Source organism: Etheostoma spectabile, unplaced genomic scaffold, assembly GCF_008692095.1.
Source record: "Etheostoma spectabile isolate EspeVRDwgs_2016 unplaced genomic scaffold, UIUC_Espe_1.0 scaffold00018611, whole genome shotgun sequence".
NCBI lineage: Eukaryota > Metazoa > Chordata > Actinopteri > Perciformes > Percidae > Etheostoma > Etheostoma spectabile.
Genome location: NW_022604349.1, coordinates 13,113 through 37,550, shown reverse-complemented (window position 1 = coordinate 37,550; position 24,438 = coordinate 13,113). Strand labels below are relative to the sequence as shown.

At 40.7% G+C, this 24,438-nt stretch overlaps 1 protein-coding gene, 2 long non-coding RNA genes and 1 other non-coding gene across 4 annotated transcripts; 2 read left to right on the top strand and 2 right to left on the bottom strand.

The window, feature by feature from the left end:
- The first annotated feature begins 8,995 nt into the window (after positions 1–8,995).
- On the top strand, positions 8,996–9,851 carry LOC116681305 (uncharacterized). Its single transcript, XR_004329994.1, has 5 exons — positions 8,996–9,078; positions 9,188–9,322; positions 9,413–9,491; positions 9,601–9,633; positions 9,777–9,851. It is a non-coding gene; the product is annotated as an uncharacterized LOC116681305 (long non-coding RNA).
- Positions 9,852–12,271: 2,420 nt separating this feature from the next.
- On the top strand, positions 12,272–12,343 carry trnaq-cug (transfer RNA glutamine (anticodon CUG)). The gene has a single exon. It is a non-coding gene; the product is annotated as a tRNA-Gln (tRNA).
- A 1,005-nt stretch (positions 12,344–13,348) lies between these two features.
- On the bottom strand, positions 13,349–17,422 carry LOC116681314 (complement C1q-like protein 2). The gene is made up of 5 exons (XM_032509600.1): positions 17,410–17,422; positions 15,425–15,538; positions 15,092–15,163; positions 14,385–14,473; positions 13,349–13,662 (listed from the first exon to the last, which is right to left on the bottom strand). Exons 1-5 carry the CDS (start codon positions 17,420–17,422, stop codon positions 13,387–13,389), a joined length of 564 nt encoding a protein of 187 aa, XP_032365491.1. The 3' UTR covers positions 13,349–13,386.
- Positions 17,423–21,270: 3,848 nt separating this feature from the next.
- LOC116681306 (uncharacterized) lies at positions 21,271–23,618 on the bottom strand. Its single transcript, XR_004329995.1, has 3 exons — positions 23,524–23,618; positions 23,276–23,386; positions 21,271–21,285 (listed from the first exon to the last, which is right to left on the bottom strand). It is a non-coding gene; the product is annotated as an uncharacterized LOC116681306 (long non-coding RNA).
- Between the last annotated feature and the right edge of the window lie 820 nt (positions 23,619–24,438).

Here is a 24,438-nt window from a genome sequence, read left to right as displayed (position 1 = left end):
TTTTGTTTTAGGTTGTTGTTTTTGCTAAATCAAACTTGTATAGCCAGCAGTATTGTGTAAGTAAGTAATATGGTAGTGTAATGTGGTATTGTCCACACAAGCTCCATTTCCTCAAACATTTCTGAAGCTCAGCAGAGCTTTCTGCTGAGCTCTGGAATAAAACTGCTGAGCATCACTGACGCCTCTGAAAAACACAGGCGCATATGTCGTGGTCATGGATGTTTAAAAAATAGCTTTGATGTACAGTTGTGTTCAAATAATAGCATCACTAAACTCATGAATCATTTTTTGGGAAAAAGTGATATTTCTACATGGCAAATAATTACTAGTAAGTGTTGCTGAGTACAAGGAAACCAACAGTCAGGACATGCATGCTGCTCATTCTGTAGAATTTAATCTGTAATTGAAAGGAGCATGTTCAAAATAATAGCAGTGTTGTGTTCAATTAGTGAGCTGATTGATTCTGTGAAGAAATAAGTGTCAGTTATGGCCCATATTAATCTATATACTGTATATATACATATTTAAGGAAGGAAGGAAGCACATGTTGCGCATGCTGGTTATAGTGCATTTCACACTGAAATACCCAGCAAAATGGCTCGTTCCAGACATTGCTCTGAGGAACAGAGGACTTTGATTAAAAAGTTGATATGAGAGATATATAAGCTGCACTTAAATTAAGCCCCAGTCAAGACAGTAAAGTATGGTGGTTATGGGATGTTTCTCATACTGTGGTGTTGGGCCTGTTTATCACATAGCAGGGATCGTAAATCAGTCTCAATACATCAGAATGCTGGAAGAGGTCACGTTGCCTTATGCTGAAGATTATTGGGCAGTAACAATACTAGTTTAACTACTTCTCAGTAGCATCACTGGTTTCTGTTGATAGGATTTAATATTGACGAGATATGCAAAAGGTTTGTCTGGATCTCTTTTTACAAAAGTCACATCTACTTGGGTTGGGATTTCTTTTACAAAAATCGTGAAATGTGCAAAACATACTTTTTTGTCCGGGGTTTTGTGACCAATCTGCCTGAAACTTGCCATATAGCATCTTAAGATGTCAAACAAATCTGTTGAATATCGGCCATTAGGGGACGCTACAGATTTAATTAATGAATGGCTCATGTGATCTGAAAAATACATACTGTATGTGTCCATTGATCTCCGTTTCTCTAGCAACAGACAGAGTGAGTGAGTTAGTAAGGCTCTATGGTGAAGCGAGCTAAGTAAAACCAGAAACATCATTCACAGCATGTCTGTGTTTACGTTGGGCTGATTCATTACCTGATACATAATCATTGAAAAAGCGGTTTATCAACAAGTCAACCATTTCTTGTCACTGAACAACAGTTTGATACCTTTCAGTCTGGTTTCCGACCACACCACAGCACTGAGACGGCTCTTGTCAAAGTATTTAATGACATCCACCTTAACACAGATAGTATCTAAATTTCAGTCTCAGTATTACTTAATCTCAGTTCTGCATTTGACACGGTTGACCATGACATATTACTAGACTGATTGGAAAACTGGGTTGGACTTTCTGGCTCAGTACTAAACTGGTTTGAATCCTACTTACAGAATAGGGATTACTTTGATACTTTAATAGGTAATTATACATCTGAGCATAAAAATGCGACGTGAGGAGTTCCCCAAGGCTCCGTTCTGGGGCCTCTTCTGTTTAACATCTACATGCTTCCACTGGCTCAGATTATGGAAAACAACAAAATAAGTTACCATAGTTATGCGTACGACACACAAATTTACATAACCTTATCGCCAGGGGACTATATTCCAATACAAAAACTGACTAAGTGCATTGAACAAATTAACGGCTGGATGTGCCAGAACTTTCTGAAATTAAATGAAGGAAAAACTGAGGTGGTTGTTTTTGGAGCAAAAGAGGAACGATTAAAAGTCTGCACTCAGCTTCAAACAACATGTTAAAAACAACAGACAAAGCCAGAAATCTTGGTGTAGTCATGACTCTGACCTGAATTTTAACAGCCACATTAAGACAATTACAAAGTCAGCCTATTATCACCTTAAGATATATCAAGGGTTAAAGGACTGTGTCAACAGGATTTGGAAAAACTTGTCCATGCTTTCATCTTCAGTAGACTTGACTACTGTAACGGGGTCTTTACAGGTCTCCCTAAAAAAAAAAAATCTGACAGCTGCAGCTGATTCAGAAGGCTTCTGCTCGAGTCCTCACTAAGACCAAGAGACTGGATCACATCACTCCAGTTCTGAAGTCTTTACACTGGCTTCCTGTGTCCCAAAGAATTGATTTCAAAGTTCTATTGCTAGTTTATAAATCACTTAACGGTTTAGGGCCAAAATACATTTCTGATATGCTAGTGCACTATGACCCCCCCCAGACCTCTCAGGTCATCTGGGACAGGTCTACTTTCTGTCCCCAGAGTCAGAACTAAACAGGGTGAAGCAGCTTTCAGTTTCTATGCTCCTCATAACTGGACAAACTCCCAGAAACCTGCAGATCCGCTGCTACTCTCAGTTCTTTTAAATCAGTGCTGAAGACCTTTCTTTTTGATGTTGCTTTTCTTTAAATGGTTGTTCATTTCTTTAATGTGTAATTCTTATACTGCACTATACATACTACTTGGTAGTGCTGGATCTAGTATCTGAAGGGTTATCAGCCTCTCCATCTCAGGGGATTGGTTCTCACTCTGTTTCTTAATTATATAAAAAAAAAATGTGATCACTAAAAATATACTTTACATGAGGAAGAAAAGCATCCGGGGAAATCAGATTATCCAATCTGATTTCCCCCGGCCTTTATTTATCCGTGCCCCCCCCCCCCCACCGACCACTATCAGAGGGCCGCAGTTTAATTGACTACCGGTTTTTCTTTGAGGAATTATGGTATAATACATAAATCCTAAAAAACATTTGTGAAGCCCTCTGTGTGCATTCATTAATATTGAGATTAGATTTCTGGGACTCTTCAGTTTGGAGTACCCGCTTTCCTTAACTCACCTCCTCCTCCCTGACACCTTTCCTCTTGCCCTCCTTCTTCTTCTTCTCCTCCGTCTCCTTGGTTTTCTGCATGTACTCGGTGATGAGGTCCAGGTCCAGGTTGTCTTGTGGCTCCCATGTGTTATCCTCACTGGAAAGGTGAGTGCAGACAGAAGAACATCTCCTCACACTTTGTTTTAGACAATCCATTCTCACGCTAATTATCATTCCTATTATTCCTTTTTCTATTGCCATCTTGTAAGGTTATTTGTGGGTCTGCAACGTAGTGTCAAAATACCAAACCTTCAACTTTGAGGGCATGATACCATGCTGACACTTATTAACAATATGTAAATATATTATATATCTCATGACCAAAAACACCAAGCATTAATAATCTAGACTCATACTTACTCTGAGAACCCCTTCCATTTCAGCAGAAACTCTACTCTTCCCTTCACCACTCTGCGGTCCAAAACCTTCTCCACCACATACTCCTCCTCTTCTTCCTCCTTCACTGCTGCAGGCTGCTCCTCCTCTTCCTCCTCTTCCTCCTTCACTGCTGCAGGCTCCGCCTCCTCTTCCTCCTTCACTGCTGCAGGCTCCTCTTCCTCTTCCTCCTTCTTTCCTGCTCCGGTCGCCAGCTTGACGTCTGCCCCAAGGCGGTGGTTTCAAATCGAGTAACCGGGGTAACAAATGATTTTTCTTGATTGGGGTTCACTACTTAACTCTCAGAGGAGAAACCCTGGAAGCAGAATCACGGAGTCAGTGAGTGAGAGAACCAACCACCGTCCTCGTCTCAAACCTCTGTTTATTACAAATTCTCCCAAACACAAAAGCATAAAACAGTCCTCAACAACAACATTCCCCTCGTGGAAACATGTTTCACTTCAATTTAAGAACCGTGACACTATTTTCTTTACTCCCCATTTTTCAGTGGTAAAATCTTCCTCACTCAAATTCCCAGAAATAGTCTCGTCCTTACCAAAATAAATATCACCCTCACTGCACCGTTTCAATAATAATATATATCTCTTCTTTCTACCTACAAAACTCCTCCATTCCACTAACATCATGGAAATCAAAAACCCTCTTTGGCTGGGAATAAATATTTAAACAACGTCAGAGTCAAATATGAACCATCATACACCTGGGGATAATAGTTGAACTTATAATACATTCCTTTTCTAGTACTCTGTAGAACGTTTAGGAGGAACTCCCCTTTAAGAGTTAAACAACATTTTAACAGTAACAATCCTGTCAGGATACGTAAAAACCACGAAATAACTCATTACCAGGGAATGGAAGCACCAGCACCCTGAATCACACACACAACCCTATGTTAACTAGCATGTTAGTTAGCAGTAATTAGCCTGTGTCTATGTTAATGTTAACTAGCATGCTAGTTAGCAGTAATTAGCCTGAGCCTATGTTAATGTTAACTAGCATGTTAGTTAGCAGTAATTAGCCTGAGCCTATGTTAATGTTAACTAGCATGTTAGTTAGCAGTAATTAGCCTGAGCCTATGTTAATGTTAACTAGCATGTTAGTTAGCAGTAATTAGCCTGAGCCTATGTTAATGTTAACTAGCATGTTAGTTAGCAGTAATTAGCCTGAGCCTATGTTAATGTAACTAGCATGTTAGTTAGCAGTAATAAGCCTGTGTCTATGTTAACAGTAACTAGCATGTTAGTTAGCAGTACTTAGCCTGTGCCTATGTTAATGTTAACTAGCATGTTAGTTAGCAGTACTTAGCCTGTGCCTATGTTAACGGTAACTAGCATGTTAGTTAGCAGTACTTAGCCTGTGCCTATGTTAATGTTAACTAGCATGTTAATTAGCAGTAATTAGCCTGTGCCTATGTTAACGGTAACTAGCATGTTAGTTAGCAGTACTTAGCCTGTGCCTATGTTAACGGTAACTAGCATGTAAGTTAGCAGTACTTAGCCTGTGCCTATGTTAATGTTAACTAGTATGTTGGTTAGCAGTAATTAGCCTGTGTCTATGTTATCTCCTTACATATACCTACCTCTCCGTCTCTGCTGATTGGTAATGATTGAGATTTCTCTTGCACATCTACCAGAAGACTTACAGCTTTCAGACAGGTTGCTCACGTCACATCTACGTCTTCAAGCTCAGTTGGAGACTGCGCAGTAACGCTCAGCATCACCGGGAAAGAGCTTCTAATAGACTTCACTGGTCTCCATGGAAGCAACGGGACCTGTTGGTCCATTTCTTTAACTGTCTATGATACCACCCCGATACACACCTGTTAGCTAGCCGCGAGCTCTATTGTTTACCAAACCCGTTTCCCGCGGTTACAAACGCGGCTCTTTAGCTCGCCTTTACATATCATAAACTCCATAACTAACCCACCACCGCTTCAGTACACCAGACACACGGCAGAAGGAAACCGTCTGTTGTCATTTTTACCGAGTACCAACCTGGAAAGCAGAATTACGGCATCAGAGAGTGAGAAACAAACCGCCAGCCTCGTCTCCAAAGAGGAGGAAAGTGTCCGTCTCCTGGGCACCGGGGTGTACTGACACCCGCACATTGGTTCCGCTTTCTTTGTTTCCCCGCTACGTTAATATTGCTTACCAATACAATTTGAAATTTGTACTAAACGCTACGCTGGTTATTATGTTATCCCTTAAGGGTGTATCACACATTCAAGATTAAATAAATGTGGAGATATGCTGCTCTATGCACGCTAAAAGTAGTGATTATTTCCCCACTAACACAGAACGTTTAGGGAACGTTAGTTTTTGGTTCTCTAAAGGTTAGTTCGAACGAAACCAAAAGCTAACGTTTAGGGAACGTTCCCTCCTGGTTATAACGTTCTCTAAACGTTAAGAGAACCAACCAACGGTAACGGCAGGTTCCCCTGCGGTTTGCGCCGTACCTTCACACAACGTTCCCGTTTGGTTGTTTTTGGTTGTTCTGAGTTAGAAGTAGCATGGTTTGCTGTCACTTGATTTATTCACTCAAAAATGATTCGACTTATAAAATTTAAGAAAGATAAACAGCATAGCATTTATTTTAAGGCTGATATCAATTTAGCTTAAAACAGTACTTTTGCTTGACTTCGGTTTTTTAACTGTCTCAGTGAAACAACTTAAAAGAGGAATCTATCAATGGGACGATTTTCACAACTAAGATAATTCACTTCTTTATTCAGTTTGAAAACCTAACCGTTACAACCCCCCACCCGTAGGGGCCGCTGCTCTGAGCAGAGCGATTCCTCCGTTAGGAGGAGAAGAAAAAGCCACAGGACCGACCAGGCCCGGCCCTAAACAATTTGGTGCCCTAGGCAAGATTTTAGGTGGCGCCCCCTTGCATCACTGTACAGTTAACTGATGTTAAAACTAACAGATAGCGCTCGCTATTTATTGATTAGCCAACTATGTCATGCTAACGGCTGATGCAATTATCGATCATTGTTCTGCAACAGCAAAATAATATCATTATTATCATCAACTTTACTGTAACATTACCTCTGTCTTTGTCACGTTTTTCCTCCTCTACTTTTCTTTTTTCCTCCCCTGGCACCAGACAGTTTAGGACGCTTTGACATTATGAGATTTAGATGCAGGTAAAAGAAGTCGGCTTGTTTTTTTAATTAAGGTGACGTTATAGTAAGGTGACCAGATTTCTCAGACAAAATCCGGGGACATTTTCAGCTCAGAAGCGTATTTACCTCCAAAACAAGTATGTTTTTTATTTTTGTATAACTTAAAACGGGGACACTAGACCTAGAGCTGTTCTCGGGCTGAGCCCCCCCCCCCCCCCAGGGTATCATCCTAGACTCACCCCTGCTGCTACTTCCTACTCCACTACACTACACCTCAAGATAGAAAGTCCTAATATTTCAAGATAAAAAGGCCTGAATATTTCAAGATAAAATTCCTGATATTTCAAGATAAAAAGTCCTAATATTTCAAGCTAGAAAGTCCTTATATTACAAGATAAAAAATCCATCCTTATACTTCAAGATAAAAAGTCCTAAAATTTAAAGATAAAAAGTCCTAATATTTAAAGATAGAAAGTCTTAATATTTCAAAAGATAAAGTCCTAGTCCTAATATTTTAAGATAGAAAGTCCTAATATTTCAAGATAAAAAATCCATCCTTATACTTCAAGATAAAAAGTCCTAAAATTTAAAGATAAAAAGTCCTAATATTTAAAGATAGAAAGTCTTAATATTTCAAAAGATAAAGTCCTAGTCCTAATATTTTAAGATAGAAAGTCCTAATATTTCAAGATACAAAGTCCTTATAGTCCTAATATTTCAATATATAAAGTCTTAATATTTCAAGATAGAAAGTCTCAATATTTCATAATGTGGTAATGTTTATTGAACTACGTTTATCTGACAGCTTTTGCTTTACTGCTCAAGGCTTGTTTCTGCAACAGCTCATTGAGAATCAGATACAATAAAAACTATTGAGGACATATTTTCCTTTGACAGTGATGCAGTATTAAACCAGATCGCTGCAATGTAAGTTAATAGGATAATTGTCCAGCTTGTATTTACGTTCATAAAAGTGCTTGTTTAGCTGCTAACAGACTCAGATTAATATTCTAAGTGTCTGACAACATTTTGGGAAGGATTTCTAAGGAGGTCGACCTTTCTGTTAAAGATTAAGATCTTTTTTAAAACATAAAAGTCCGCGAAATTGCGTTCGCTAAACGCACCAGACTCCATGTAAATAATCAGTTATTTTTAACATCGTAAAATACGGCTTCTAAAACATCTCTGAGCAGCGCTGGCTCTGGCGGTCTGGAGCCTGTGTTGGTGTGCGATTATCGGCTACGTTTTTTCTTTCATTCCAATTTCGTGTCTTTCAGTCACAGTGAAAACCGGGGACATTTCCGGGGACAGATCCAGCCGGGGACAGGTAGCCAAAATAAGGGACTGTCCCCGGAAACCGGGACGTCTGGTCACCCTACGTTATAGGTACAGCACAGGCCGGGCGCCCCCTGGTGGTTTGCGCCCTTAGCATTTGCCTATACTGCCTAAGCCACAGGCCGGCCCTGGGACCGACCATGCTTCACGGCTCACGGAGAGGTAAGCGAAGATACTTTGCAGTTAAATGATGTTGTAGTTGTAATGGGAGGGTTTGTGGTTTAACATTAAACTCTTTCCCTCGTATGGCTTTGTTATATTCCGGTTCTTGTCAGGTTGACCAAAAATAAAAGTTTGGCTGAAGTCAACAACTAACTTTAGTTAGTTTTTCAACGTCGTCCGCCATTGTGCTATGCTAGTCATGCAGTGAGCTGCTCCAAATCTTTTCTTTTTAGTAAACTATTTGTGCACAAACCATGTTCTCAATGCTGAGTTTATGTGTTGAGCCCCCAGGTGAGACTTGGAGTAAAGTTTCATGTTGTGTTGAACCTTCTTAGTGTTTAAAAATGTTGATTTTGATGCTATCATAGAAGGGCCCGTAGTAGCACTCCCATTCAAAAGGGCGAGGCCAGAGTTGGGCTTTAAATGGATTGCTTAAATCTTGCACTTTGTTTGCTGCTGTGCATGACGTTTCTGCTTTGTTACATTGTATGTTTTGTGTAATCATGTTAAAATGCTTTCGTTTATGTTACAAATAAGATATCTGTTTTCGGTCTTTTTTTAATTAGTGTAGTACAGTACATAAATAAAGCCAAAATAATCAAAATCCTTAGTCCAGGTAGATCGGCAGCCATCTTGCAACGCACTTTAGCCAGTTATCGGCAAGCTGAGTGAAGGATACAGCAAGGGACGTAATGTGTTGCTACACAGCTGCAGTACTGGCTTTACACTATGCATTTCTCTGGATGCTGTGTCTCCCCATTACAAAGTATCTGGGGTACAATGCAGAAATCTTGTCACGTACAATGTTTACACTGACTGTATACATTTAAATATTTTGGCAATCAGTACAATTGTATGATCTGTTATTTCAGATGAATCCGGATGGAGACATTTGAGGAGAAGATGGATTAGCTGCTCATGCTCTACAGGAGCTCCGTCACCTCCCTCTGCTCCAATCACAGCAAGCCATTTGCCCAACAGCAGCTGGGCCAAATATCCAGTTAAAAAAATATGGCTGTGTACAGGTAACCTATTGCTGCTATACTATATGTAAATAATAATTTTCTCTGTATGGAACTGCTTTTCTTTCTTCTTTTTTTGCACTACTGGATCACAAATGTTCTCTTAACATAGATTCCTACGCCAAAGCTGTGGACCGCTGTCGGCGGCTGAGGGACACGTCCAGCATCGAGACAGAAGATGAAGCAAGTGTCCAAGAAAGGCAGCGCCGACGCCCAAGGAGGTTCATGACAGATTCTTCAAGCGATGGTAAGAACTTTATTATAGACTACATTTTTTCACATATTTCAAATCACAGATTTTGCAATGGGTACACGCTATATGGTCTCTGTATTACAGATGAATCTGTAGCACGACCAGATAAACTGTCCAGGATGGAGCGTGCGTCTGGAAGCCCTGTCTGTAAGTTAACATGTATGTATGCATATAAGAAACCAGTCATATTTCTTCACATGGAACCACTGACAGTCAACATGGTGCATATCATGTGATTGTTCTGATGTTTGTCTCTTCCTGTCTTTTTTCAGCTCAGCAGATAATACTTCCTCCACCACCTGCATGTAAGTTTTTTTTTATATATATATTTTGTCTAATATAAAAGAATATGTTCATATTTTGTAATGGCATGTGCAGGCAACCTATCAACTTCATCTTATATAAAAATCATATCTAATTTATTTTTATATGTGTCAACGCCATGCAGGAAACCGGCTGGTTGCCCAGAGCAGGATGAGTCTGTAGTGACCCCCCATGGACTGCCACTTCATCTTGGGACCCAGTTGAAGGTACAGTTGCTTTGATTTTTGCGTTTGCAATGAAGTACAATTTAATGGCAAGGATCACTACAGTAACACAATGTTTTTGTTTTAAACAGAAGAACTCACACAGAGGGAGGTGGCTCAGACATGGAGATCAAAATGAGAGGTAAGACTCAAGTTGCTCAAATGTTTGTATGTATGTATGTGTGTATGTATGGAGAGGAGGAACAATATGGTAATTAAGTGGCCATAGTTCTGCCCTAAGACAAACACAATATAATTGCATAAAATCTAATATCTTAACTGAACTGACTTCTCTTACAAAATGAGATTGTACAAGCTCTACACTATATGTATACTTTGTTACGAAATGTGTTACAGTAACTTTTCCTGTCAACCCTAGGTGGTTGTACTGGAGGTGATGCCATCCGCCGCATGCTGCGGCAAGTTGCAACAAATGATGTGCTGAGACAGTACAGCCTGCGGGAAGAAAAACAAAGAAAACCTTCCAGGACCTGACTGTATGCAGGTTATAACAGGCAGGTGTTATTTTATTGTTCACATTAGTATTATGCTTAGCTTGGCTGACAAGAGGTTTTAATTTGACTTATAACTTTGCTTCATTTTGACTTCTACTCTAGCGGCCTGCCAGATAACTTCCCTGCGCTGACTGCTGCAGAAGCGGAGGATTTGATTGGGCAAGTTCTGAAGTTTGCCCCACACAGACGGTAATTGAAGTTCTTCTGCGTGATGTTCATAAAAAATGCTTTTGTCAATGTGTTCATTCTTATTATTACATGTCTAACTTTTGTTTATTTCTTTATAGGCCAGCTGAGAAGGACTGACCGTGAAACCATGGAGCCCCTTTTTTTTTATAAATTTATATATATTTTCTTTTTTTTATTGACTTATTTTGCACACACTTTACAAACACATCTTTATACATCTTGCACTACATTTACACTACCCATTATCTTTTTTGTATTTTTTGTTTGAATATTAAAGTTTTGAAATGCCATCAAGTTGCCTGTTCATTCATCATTCCTACTAATATAACTAATTGATGTATGTATGTGTATATACGTACATACACAAAATTGGTATGGGTGGTTGTTTTTTTTTTAAAGTTGGGGGAATCTAAAAGAACGTTAAGGGAACGTTCCCTTAAGGTTAGGTTTGGTTGTATGTTGGTTACTCAGAAAGGTTTTCTTAACGTTCTGGGGACATTTGTTTTTGGTTACATCGAACGTTCCCCCAACGTTCCCTACAGGTTGCAACCAAATGTTAGGGGAACGTTTGCTGTCATTCCTATTACCTTAACTTTAGCATTGACTTGACTGTTGAATTCAGTAAGTGCTACTTGTTGGGGTAGTAGAACATGACAATGCTACAGACTAACTGAAGATGGATGTCATTGTAATCACATTCAGATCATCTCAAATGGAGACACTGATGATTATTGTGTTCATAAGTGCTTCTCTTTGGGGTTGTCTTGGTTGTGAGTTCATCATTCATCAGACACTAACACATGCAGAGCAAGTACTTTCAGCAGTTGTCCACCGCTGGCTAATTAAATAAAGAATGGGAGTTTTGGAATAGATATTTAGCACTAACTGGTACTTTCTATTGCTGAATGAGCTCTATCTGGAGGAAAAAGGAGTTGCACCAAAGAAGTTATTGGACTCTAATTGACCACTCATAGACTGTTAAGGGCATACATTGGATGATGGTTGTCTATTCATGAAGCCATTCATTACTTACAATAGACAAGACCACTGAAACTTGAAAAATAAGGTGGAGTTGAGTGGAAATGGCTGCATTCAGTATTTAAGACGGCAAATCTGTGTAAGAACTACTTCCACTGCAAGCACATTGCCACCCTGGTGACTTTCTTCCATGTCTCCATGAACGCCCATATATTTGGGCTGACAGTTGAGAAACTTTCCCTTGGTAACTATGACATTAATGACTGAGAACCTACTACATCATGACATGTTTGATTTACTATATCATAATTTTTGAGACAGGTCCTACGGGGTATCTGTTGGATCGGTCCGGATGGCCGAGCGGTCCAAGGCGCTGCGTTCAGGTCGCAGTCTCCACTGGAGGCGTGGGTTCAAATCCCTCTTCTGACAAGTAGTGTTTTCATCTGGAACTAATGTCTGAGACATGATTTTGGGAATAAAGAACTTCAACAGATGTAAAGTTACCGTGTGTTTGTACACAGTAGACATATCTACTGCTGTATTCACTGTCTGTGGCAAGTCCTTTAAAACCTGTTCTTGACTTGCTTTTTCCCACATCCTCTGAACGCTTAGCTAACTAAATGACTTAAGTTTGCCAATAATTTTTGCTTTGTTGTGATTGTTGTGTGCCTTCATAGCATACATATGGATATTATGAAAGAAATTGTAAAGTAAACACTTGCATCACGTTTAAAGGTTCCATGGTGTAATGGTTAGCACTCTGGGCTCTGAATCCAGTGATCTGAGTTCAAATCTCAGTGGAACCTGTTTTTAAACCACAGCACAGGTGAAAAAGATCAACCTTTCAACTTTCCACATCTAGTTTAAAGTAAGGTACGGGTTTAAGAACATAAGCTGTCTTGTCTAGTGATGGTGGTATAGTGGTGAGCATAGTTGCCTTCCAAGCAGTTGACCAGAGTTTGATTCCCAGCCATCGCAGTAGTTTTCCTTGTGTGGTTACTTGATTTATTTGTCAAGAAATAAACAAAAGGGTTACTTGCCCAACCTGATTTGATAAAATATTAGATCTCTGTTATGGTACAAATAAGGGAGTATATCAATCAATCAAGCTGCCTCCATGAGGATCCACAGAGACAGGAAGTGCCTTGAAGACACAGTTCTTGTGGTCCAGGTTTCTGTTTTTGGGCCAATGGCGAATGAGGTTTGCCGGTCGAGACCTGATGAGGTTTTGGTTGCTTGGCACAAACTTCTTGTTTTTAGGCAGCGCCTTCTAACGGCGACCAGTATAACAACAATTTAAATGTTACATATTTAAATATTATAGGCCACTTGCTTCCAATCCCTGTGAAACCAACTCTTTGACATGTGGAAACTGATCTGCGGTTTGAAGTGAGGGTCAGCTAATCTGGAGACGTGATGTTTACTGGGAAACAGGCACCGTTTGTTTAGGGTTAGGAACCAAAACTACTCAATTAAGGTTAGAAACCTCCTGTTGTGTGCTTCATGTTAGAAAGAGACTGAACCACACCAGGTCCAGAGAATCTCATGTGGACGTCGTGTAACAGCTTAACTCTCTGACCTTGAGTTTGATTTCCACAAGTTAGAAACTAGAAGAAAGAAACGTTCACAGATGGTTGCAATAAAAATGTTCATGTTGATTTCATTATTTGATTAAAATGACAGAAACAAGAGAGAATCAGAAACATTAACCACTTTATATTTGAAGGAAAAAGACTCCTGTCTACAATTATTACTCATTATTATTATTTGGATGCAGGTGAAATCAGATCAAATCTATGAAAACGTGTCTGAGACAACAACAACCTGTCACAGAGCTGCTGTGTCTGTCTCACATGGGGAACAGCAGGTGTCCACTGAAGGTGGTGTGGTGATTGAAGTTGTCAAACACATGACTTGTAGCCGCCAGACGCACAAACACCTTGTCTCCCACCTCCAGCAGCAGGGTGACGCCGTTAGAAGAACTCATGAAATGGGCCGGCTGGGACTCGTGTGCCGCAAAAACATTCTCTGAGTTCTTGACCAGGAAAGCTGCTGTACTGCGGCTGTTTGCTGAATTGATATGAAACTCAAAGTGGTACGCTCCTCTCACCGGGGCAGTGAACACCCTGGAGGACGCACAGGACAGATGTTCAGCATCAGGTCGAAACAAGCTGTAATGTTACCCTACAGGACAGATGTTCATCATCAGGGAGAAACAAGCTGTAATGTTACCCTACAGGACAGATGTTCAGCATCAGGGAGAAACAAGCTGTAATTTTACCCTACAGGACAGATGTTCATCATCAGGTAGAAACAAGCTGTAAGTTACCCTACAGGACAGATGTTCAGCATCAGGTAGAACAAGCTGTAATGTTACCCTACAGGACAGATGTTCATCATCAGGGAGAAACAAGCTGTAATGTTACCCTACAGGACAGATGTTCAGCATCAGGGAGAAACAAGCTGTAATTTTACCCTACAGGACAGATGTTCATCATCAGGGAGAAACAACTGTAATGTTACCCTACAGGACAGATGTTCATCATCAGGTAGAAACAAGCTGTAATGTTACCCTGTAACCCTAAATAGAATATATATCTTTTACATATTCAATGTTCATGCTTGTTTTCATATAGAAACTTGATACATACAGACCATATCAACAATGCTAAATATTGGCATTCTGCCAATACTTTAACCTTAAAATGTGTTGTTAAATCCTAGTAAATGTTAGTTTGTTAGAATATCAGAGCTACCTGTGGTTGAGTTGATATTAAATATATTATAGAATATCAGAGCTTCCTGTGGTTGGGTTAATATAAAATATATTAATAAAATATCAGAGTTACCTGTGGTTGGGTTGTAGGCGTTTCCGATGTTGGTGGGACGTGTCTGTAGATCAGGGGAGTGTCCGAGGGAACAGGTCCAATATGTAGTTCACCTTCGACCGCTAGAGAGGCTGAGAATGCAACCGGTTGGACTGAGAGAGAGACATAGAGAGAGAGAGAGAGAGACAGAGACAGAGACAGAGAGATTTTGATTTTTCAAGGAACTGTCAATCTATCAATGTTCTATCTCATTTTTGACAGAATAATATCTTTTCAACAGGCCATAAATATCGTAATACATACATATACACTTAAATACATGACACCACCTCCTGAGAAGAGATGAGTGGCTCTCAATAGAGCACAGCACAGCCCACATCCTGATTCTGGCTCTCCTTATGCGAATGAACAGCAGACTCACAATAATACCATCAATACGTCCACCTTCCTCTTCCTGCTCACATACACAGCGAAATATAACTCTCCATCTTCTGTAAAATGTCTTCCTATGGAGGCCCTTAAGGACAAATGTTGGTTTTGTCAGTGTCACAGTCCACGTTGTGTGTATAGAAAGCTTTTAGTTTGCTAAACTGTGTCTATTACTGTGTAGATTTCTTCTGAATTCACCTGAAGTTGAAAGTGTTTGGCCACCATATTTTTTTTGTAAAAATTAAATATCTGAATTTAGATCTCTCAGCAGCAGAACGAAAATGATAAGAACAATACCTGGCGGTTGTTCCTTCATCTTGTCCATTTCAGTCTTCATCTTGTCCACTTCAGCCTTCAGCTGGGCTCGTTCTGCAGGATCAGAGACAGTTTCTTTGTTAGCTTCATTTTTCTGAACCTTCAGTTCATTTAGACATGCTGTACAGCTGCATGGATCAGTTGTCATTTATCAAAGGAATCTCAACTATTTTTTATAATCGATGAATTGGTTTGAATCATTTTTCAATGTAAAATGGTAAAACTTGAGTGATGTCAGTTTTTAAAATATGAATATTTTCTAGTCTCTTCTCTCCTCTGGGACAGGAAACTGAAATTTAAGAATATCAAAGTTACCTGTGGTTGGGTTGCAGGCATTTCCAATGTTGGTGGGGACTTGTCTGAAGACCAAGGTCGTTGACGTGAAAAATGGTCCGATATTTTTTGGGTTACCTCCCCCAACCAGCGATGCTGAGAAGGCAGAGACAGAGGGAGAGAAAGAGGGGGCGAGAGAGAGAGAGAGAGAGAGACAGATAGAGTCGGCCATTTTGAAACACTCTACGAGCTATTACCAAGAAACCCTGACCCAAATCAAAACCAAATTGTAACTAAACTGAATGAACTAGAATCAGCTGTAAAAGACAACCAGAACCCTCTGGACCCCCATTATGAACAGGAACTAAGAGACAAACTCGGGGCCCTAAAACCCCGAAAGGCCAGTGGGCTCGATGGCATCATGAACGAGATGCTGAAATACACAACCCTCAATTCCACCTGGCCGTACTAAAACTCTTTAACTTGATTCTGAGTGAAGGTTACTTCCCTGACACCTGGAACCACGTCTCATCACACCAACACACAAATCTAGAACCTGGAACCACGGTCTCATCACACCAACACACAAGTCTGGAGATACATCTGACCCAATAATTACTGAGGCATCTGTGTGAACAGTAACCTGGGGAAGCTCTTCATCATCATCATCATCATCACTTCCAGACTCAGAACCTTCCTTACCAAACACACGTCTTGAGTAAAAGTCAAATTGGATTTGTACCAAACACCGCACTTCAGATCATATTACACCCTCCACACCCTGATAGACAAACACGTTCACCACAACAACAACAACATCTACGCATGTTTCATAGATTTCAAAAAGGCATTTGACTCTATTTGGCACACGGTCTATTCTACAAAGTTATTGAATCTGGTGTAGGGGAAAAACATATGACATCATTAAATCTATGTACACTAACAATAAATGTAGTATTAAAATTGACAAAAACAGAACAACATTCTTCAGTCAGCAGCGTGGCGTGAGACAGGGATGCTGTCTGAGTCTCCTCTATTCATCATCTATATTAACCACTGGTAACTATGCTGTCTGAGTCCACTCAGAGAGAGAGCAGTGCTATCTGACCCTAAAGAGAGAGAGAGAGAGAGAGAGAGAGAGAGAGAGAGAGAGAGAGAGAGAGAGAGAGAGAGAATACGAGTGGCAGACTACCTGACCACAGTTACTGATGTCACACTAAAAACTACGTTAACCAGGTACAGACTCAGCAAGACAACCTGGCCATCGAGACAGAGAGAGAGAGTCAGAGAGAGAGAGAGAGACCAAGGACAGACTAAGTGAAACAACTTTACCATTGACACAGAAAGAGAGAGAGAGAGAGAGAGAGAAAGAGACCAAGGACAGATCCAGTTAGACAACCTGGCCATTGAGACAGTTCCCTACTTTGATGGATTAGGAGGAGAATGACCCACAAGCCATCTCTCTGATGAACAGCTGACTTCTGACCCACAGTGTCCGGTTCAGTTCTGGTCCAAACCCAGTAACACGGTCTCTACAGCACCTGTTCACTGGTTCCACTTATTATTCCACTTATTTAGTATTATTCATCATTCTCATTCTCATATCTCTCTTATTTGTTATTCATTCATCATTCTCATTTTCTATTTCAGAACTGTCCATAATGTTCATATTATTCATATTGTAATATAATAACATAATACTATTTATCCCAGTATCCTTGCACTATGCTCCATATTTAAATAATTGTATTGATCTCTTCATTGCACTCATGAGCAACAATGCTCCAAAGAAAAATTCCTCGTATGTGTCCTCATACCTGGCGAATAAAGCTGATTCTGAGAGCTGCAGTCTAGCAGTCTAGTGTGTTTATATAGAAGACTACAGCAGACAGGTGTGTGTGAACACTTACCAATCATACGTCAGCATGAAGAACAAAGACAGGAAGTAGATAATGTTGAACTTATTTCCTCACAGCAGAAACCTTCATATGAATCCATTTGAAAGGGAAACTTCTGGATTCTTCTACCTTCACTTCCCATGTTGGGGTGTCTGGTAGAGCAGTGTGGAGATGTGTGTGTGGTGTGTGGGGGGGGGGGGGGGTATTATTATTATTATCATGTACTAAACACAGAAGCAATGCCAAAATCATATTTCACTATGGTACAACTATTTCCTGAAGATGATCTGTTTCCATCTTGCCTTGAAGACACAGTTCTCGTGGTCCAGGTTTCTGTTTTTGGGCCAATGGCGAATGAGGTTTGCCGGTCAAGACCTGACGAGGTTGTGGTTGCTTGGCAACAAACTTCTTGTTTTTGGGGAGCGCCCTCTAACGGGGACCAGTATAACAACAATTGAAATGTTACATATTGTTGGAGCTAAATCCTGCTCCATTCTCAGGGTTCTCAGGGGATATCCTAGAGACAAATACAGAGTCAACCTAACACGGCTCAACCCCAAATTTGTCTGACTCTCTGCTCCTGGACCCCCTGGTCTTATTCACAAAGGGTGGGGTCTCTTGGCCACAGTGGTGTGTGTGTTTGTGTGTGTGTGCCTATTCGTTATCTTTCATTGGAATGTGACTGAGTTTATGACCCTCAGTTCAGGACTGGCAAAGCAAAAGATCAGTGGGCCATAAAGAGGGACTGGAACCAGAGACAGGATGTGTCTCTCTAATATCATCAATTCTGCTTCGGACACGATAGTAGAGCTGGATTACAACAAAATATACCAGAACATCTTATAGTATACAACAGAAGTATTGCAAAACAACTTATGTAACAAACAACAAACTGTATAATTATGACACAAACTTAATGCATGACCAACATGTCTTCATTTATGCTGAATAAGGCCTCTACCTTTTAGCTTGACTGAAAATGCAAATCACACACAATTTTTAAGCACATATAACATTTAAATTCCAACACAGCCTAATCACAGCACCCACCTGTGTCTCATCATCATCACTACCAGCTCTTATACCGTGACCTGACATCCAGTCCTGTCGGATCGTTAGTCTTCTTCGTATGTTGTTTGGCGCCTCATCTGACTTTTGCTAGTTGTCTTTTGCTTTGTGTCTGGTAACGTCTCTCTGTCTAACCATCATAGTAATTCTCCTATGGACCATCATCACTTGTCTTCACCCCCTGCCGCCATAGCATTTCCCCCGCTACACCTTGGTTGGTCATCTGGTTCACGGACTATTGTCAATAAACTCTCGTTGATCTACTCCCTTTTCTGCGTTGGGTTGTTTCTGCCAGCCGGGTCTGCAAGACAGGTCCAAAATAGTGACAGACTGTAAAGGAAGACTTCAAAAGTCTCAATAACCTGAAAGGAAGGAAGGAAGAAAAGGAAAGAACATGTCCAGGATTTGAGTGAGCGTCCAGACTACTTTATTTGTCGAACGTTCTGCCATTGTTTCTTTTCATCTTCTTCTAGTCCGTTGAAATAGCACTGTCTGTAGCCTTTGCTCATCAGCTTTTCAGGAGAAGACTGTAACTAGTGTCAAGACCACCACGCACGAGTATTAACAGTCACAACGTCTCATGACGTCACATTTGCTTACGCCAGCTGGATGTGGCTACTGTAAAGCGCCTATAAAAACGCCATCTTCTCCGCCTTCTCTGTGTGTTTGATAGAGAGCGAGGTTCAGCTCCGACACACACAGCTATTCCACAGTCTGAGGAAAACAAAGGGGGACCGTGCCTTCTCTGTTGTGGCCCCGAGACTCTGGAACAAACGTCCCGTCCATATCAGGTCCTCCTCTACTGCCGAGATCTTTAAGTCTCGTCTTAAAACACGTTTTATTCTTTAGTGTAGGATTTAGTTTAGGGACATTTCTATAGAAGTGTGTTGTTCGTCTTCCTTGTTTTTATAACATACTATAACTTTGTCCAGCATGTTGTTCAACCTAGGTTGGTTTTAAATGAGCTCTATAAATACAATGACTTGACACAGAGCTGCGGTGCGGACGGAGCAAACTATGTCACCTCTGCAGCTTCAGGTTTAACATTTAATAGTTAGGTTAAGGTTACAGTGCAGCGTTAAAATAATAATAATGATTTAATTGTTTGAGGGGGACGGGTTTGGGAGGGAGATGGAGATGGGGGGTTATTTCTAAAGATCAACTTCTAACTAACTGATTACAAACGTTATAAATACTACATAAACGTAGCTACACCTGCTAATCCATGTTGTTATTAGCTTTTTCTAATAATCCTGTAGGACTACAGAGTCAGGACACATGACTTCTAACCAGATTGGGCACTATGAAGGGCAGAGGAACAATATCTCTGGAATCCAGGTTACTTAGCAACACAGAATAAACAGCTGAGCCATGTTCGAGAATTGGTTTAATTTGACAAAGCTGATCCAACACTACCCCCACCCCCCACCCCCCATCATCAAATAGTTCAGATCATCTTTTTCTCACAGATCCAGTTCTTATTATCAGAATAATAACTCTGTGTCCATTTCCTTGTTGATCGCAGAATGCTGCAGCGGACTGTAATCGACATTGTGAGGCAGTCCTGGTCCCCAGAACCTGTCAGACAAAAAAAAAGTTCTTTTATCAAACAGCTGAAACTGCTGATTGTTGTTCATTTGAAATAAACTGTTTAATTTCACTTTAAATATTTATATTATCTATTAATGATCACATTATTTCAATAACTGATTTAAGATTAAGCTTTGTAAATGAATGTAACCTGTAACAACTGCTAATGAAAGAATGAAACCTTGTTCATCTCTTTCTCTCTCTGTGTGTGTCACTGTCTCTCTCTGTCTCTGTGTCACTTTGAGGGAATTGTGATGAAAACCAAAATATATAAGAGATGAAGGATGTGATCTGGGTCCATGGGGATGTGTTGTGCTCTGTTGAACGAGACCAACTCATCTTTTCTCAGGAGGTGATGTCATTCATTTAAGCGATATGAGACATTTATTGAAAGAAGTCTCTCTCTCTCTCTCACTCTCTCTCTCTCTGCCGGGGAAATCAAAATCAGCATCTTTCAATAATCATTTGATGGAATTATGATGAAAACCAAAAACTTTAAAATGTCTCACGTTTCTATCAGTGTTGATCCGTCCACACCATTCCCAATCTTCTTCTGTCCATACACCATACCGTAGACCAATCCAGGACTCTCCATTGTTACTCAGCTCAGAGACAAACTTCTAGAAGTGGACGAGAGACAACAATCATTTCTCTGTTCCCACTTCAGCATTTCTGTTGTAGTAAAGTCATCTTGTGACTTCATCAGCCACAACAAACACAAGAGGGATCCTCGGTCCCCCCCACACTGAGGACTGGACCCAACAGCAGACAGGAACCACACATTAGTAACGGAGGAAAGAAGAAAGACATTTAGAATCAGGAGAGAAACAGAGAACATGAGGTAGTTCCCTGTTAGAGCTCAACACAGCTAAAATTAACACAAACATTTTAATTTCTCTTCATATTTACATATTTCTATTAAATGTCTTTTTTCTCTGAGATCACTCACTCAGAAACAAACACACTCACCTGTTCCTCATCGTTGTTAATGGCGACCAGATCTGCTCCTCTCTGCTGACAGTCAACTCTGCTGTCCTCCCAATTCTTCTTCTCTTCAGATTTAAAGTAACAACTGCGTCCAGTCTCGTCCATCCAACAGGACAGAACAGAACTTTTAAAGACAGATTTCACATTGTTCAGTGTCAGAGTGATAAGACTTGGAGTTGAAACAGTTATAATCAACGTAACTACACAATCAAGGTCTATGATGTGAATGTGTATAATACAGGAGTTCACTGGTTTTTAACTTTTCTCACCTTCAGTTCTGTTCTTCAGCTGCTTTACTTCATCCTGTAACTGAGTGTAGTTGTTGCTCAGTTGGGTCGTATCTGATCTGCAGCAAAGTGACTGAAAGATGATATGAAAACCATAACAAAATTAAAAAAGACCAACAACACCATATTCATTCTGCTTCAAACTAAAGACAATATTCAGGACATAAAACCAAAGTCTTTATTTTGTCCAAAAATGAGCCAAGCTTGTATGAGGTGTCATTAGTCTGACTTTCCCAACTGAATATGTCTTTAGTACAAGTTGCTCTCTTCATGTTTCCACTGACAGGGTTTCCTTGCTGAGTGGTGGTATAAAGGAAAGTAGGTAGTCAAGGGTTGTGTTGATAAAGTTTCTGTTGGGGTTTGGGTTTTTTGTTTGGGCCTGTTTCCCGTTTCGGCCTCCCTGTGTATGTTTCTGTGTTTTCCCCAGTCCCTGTGTGCTTGATCCTGTCTCGTGTCCCCGGTAAGCGTCTGTTTGTTCCGCTTTCTGTTTAATTTTGAACTCTGTTTTCCGTCTTGTCTCTTTTCCAGATTTGCTCCCCGTGTTTTCCCGCTCCTGTGAGTACCTGATGTCTTCCACCTGATTCCCTGCCTTCTCATCACCTGCCTCTTGTTGTCTAATTACCCTGTGTATTTAAAGTCTGTGCTCTCCTTGTGCTTTGTCTGATCCTTCCGTCTTGTCAGTGTGTTTCAGCCTGGTTCCCAGCGGCTCTCAGTGTGTTCCCCTGTTTGGATCTTTGTTTGGACTCCTGCTTCTCCCTGCGCCGGTTGTATTTAAGTTTGGTCTTTACTTTCGCTGCCCTCTGTGAACTGTTAGAATAAACCTCTGTTTACCGGCTTATTCCTGCCTCCTCGTGCTGCGTTTGGGTCCTCCCTCCGCCTCCCTTAACAGTCTCATCTGAATGTTAACACAGAATGAAGACCCTCGTATGTCTTACATTGGGATTGGGTTAGGAAAGGGATCTCTTGTGTGTTTTAGCTTCAGAGTGGAGGCATCACACTTCTGTTCCATGTTTTTTGGGAGTGGTACAAGCGCAGTAGCTAAGTAAGGACTAAGGCATGCATACCCGGCCCAAGCCCGACAGGTTTGGACAGATATTTAGAAATGATGTTTGGGTCGGGCTCAGTCACATCAGCGTGATAAGGCATTTGTTGTAAAATGGTGCTGCAGCTCCTTTAAGAGGGCTCTGTGTATGTGTGTGAGAGAGAGCTCAGTGTGTGTGTGTGTGTGTGCGTGTGGAAAGTGGGCAGAAAAGAGAGACATAGGCAGACGTGTAGATTTGACTGGAGAGCTTAGTGTGTGTGTGTGTGTGTGTGTGTGTGTGTGTGTGTGTGTGTGTGTGTGAGAGAGTGAGAGAGAGAGAGAGAGAGAGAGAGAGAGAGAAAATGCGACCAGAGCAGAGTTGGTGGAATAAGTTGAAGTTTGTACAAAGTGTGTGCAGTGTCTGAAATAACCCCAGTCTGAAAGCCAAGGTCATTCATCTGCTCCCAGAAACAGGACTCTAACCCCACGTTATTCATTTTATGAAGTCAGCACTGGAGGAAACCAGTGTCCCCTGGTTTTCTTGTTAACAGTGTTTCCTTTTGGTGATGGTATGTCACTGGCGGGGGGGGACTTTGGGCTTTTTTCACTTTAGAAAAACATGCTCAAAAAAGATATGTGACACAATAAGGAAAGGCCAAAAAGCATAATATGAGCACTTCAACTGAAGTATCAAGTGTGAACAAGAGCCAAATCCTGTTTTATTGCCTGTCTCTTTAAGATCACTCCTGTAAAAGCCCAGTCTGCTCTGATTGGCTAACTTAAAAAGTATGGCGCAACTATGCACAGGGTGGTTGTGAAGCTGTGGGTGGAGATACTTAGAAAGGGGAAGTATATTCTAATGAACCTGACTGTGACAGAGGAAGAAGAGTCAGATGTGAATAGCTTGTTGAATAGTCTTATCTCCCAGTTGGGGGGTTGGTAGCACCCCAGATGCCCAAATGTATGTAAGAATTGGAAAAGTATGTTTTTATGACATGTCTCCTTTAAGATATGACAGTTTTTTTAAAACACAAATACTCACAGCGAATGAAGAGTGCAGCCAATATCAGAAGATAAAACCCTCCCAGAGTCACTGCAGCAGCTTTGAGACGCCTTCTGTTGTTGGCTGCAGGCTTGTTTTGAGTGTGTGGTCCTACGGAGACAAAACACATCCAGAACAGCATTTATTATGTTTGTTTGAAGAAATATTATTCAGTATGTAATTGTTCCAAAGCCACACGTAAACTGAGATGGACTTCCTCTTTACAAAAATTATCATTTCCGATTTACCGGCTCTTTGTGACCCGAGATCAGCGTGATGCTCTTCCTCCTCTAAGATCTCCACTTGACTCTCCTCTTCCTCTCCGCTGGTCTCTTGGATATTTCTGTTATATCTCACATTCAGGCTCAAACGTGGCGCAGCGACAGCGTCTCCAGACATCTTGACCAACTGAAAAACTGAACTGAATGTATTCTCCGTCTCATGGTCTTTCTTTAAGTTGGTCACTCCTTTAACACAGAAAGTGGCTGCAGCATGAGCCAATAAGACAGATGCAGGAAATACCCTTATACATGTGTTATTGTTGGACTTAGCATGAAAGATGACTCACACTGCAGGAAATACTGTAAGCATGTCTATGTATATCTATGCATATGCATAGCTGAATTCAGACCTATCTGACACAGGAACTGTTCTTATTCTTGGTCTCTCTGTTAGAGGAAGTGCAGAAGAGGTGTACATTTCAATGTTGAGTGAAACAAAACACATGGTAGGCCATTTTCCTTACTAACTACTAATTTACTAAGGGTCTGTGATAATTACCTTAAGTTCAGCTGGATGGATCATGTGTAATAGTTTATGCGTGTGTGTGTGTTAATGGCTAGTTATCTGAAGTACCTACAGTTATTTCTCTTGTGGCTCTTTTGGTAAGTTACAGCTTCAGGTGCATTACCACCACCATCTGGATTGGAGTAGTACTGACTCTCATTTGCTGTAGCTCTGGAGAACTGACTGCAATCAGATTAGTGACGTGGCTAACAGAGACTCATAACAGTATGTGGCAAAGTGGATTAATCCAGAAATTAGACACTAGAAATGATTGTAAATGAGACCTTGGTTAAAGGAGCTCTAAGTGATGTCAGTGGTGACGGCACTTCTTGTTGATGTTAGAAGTATTTTCAAACAAAACAAGACCAGCTCCCCCT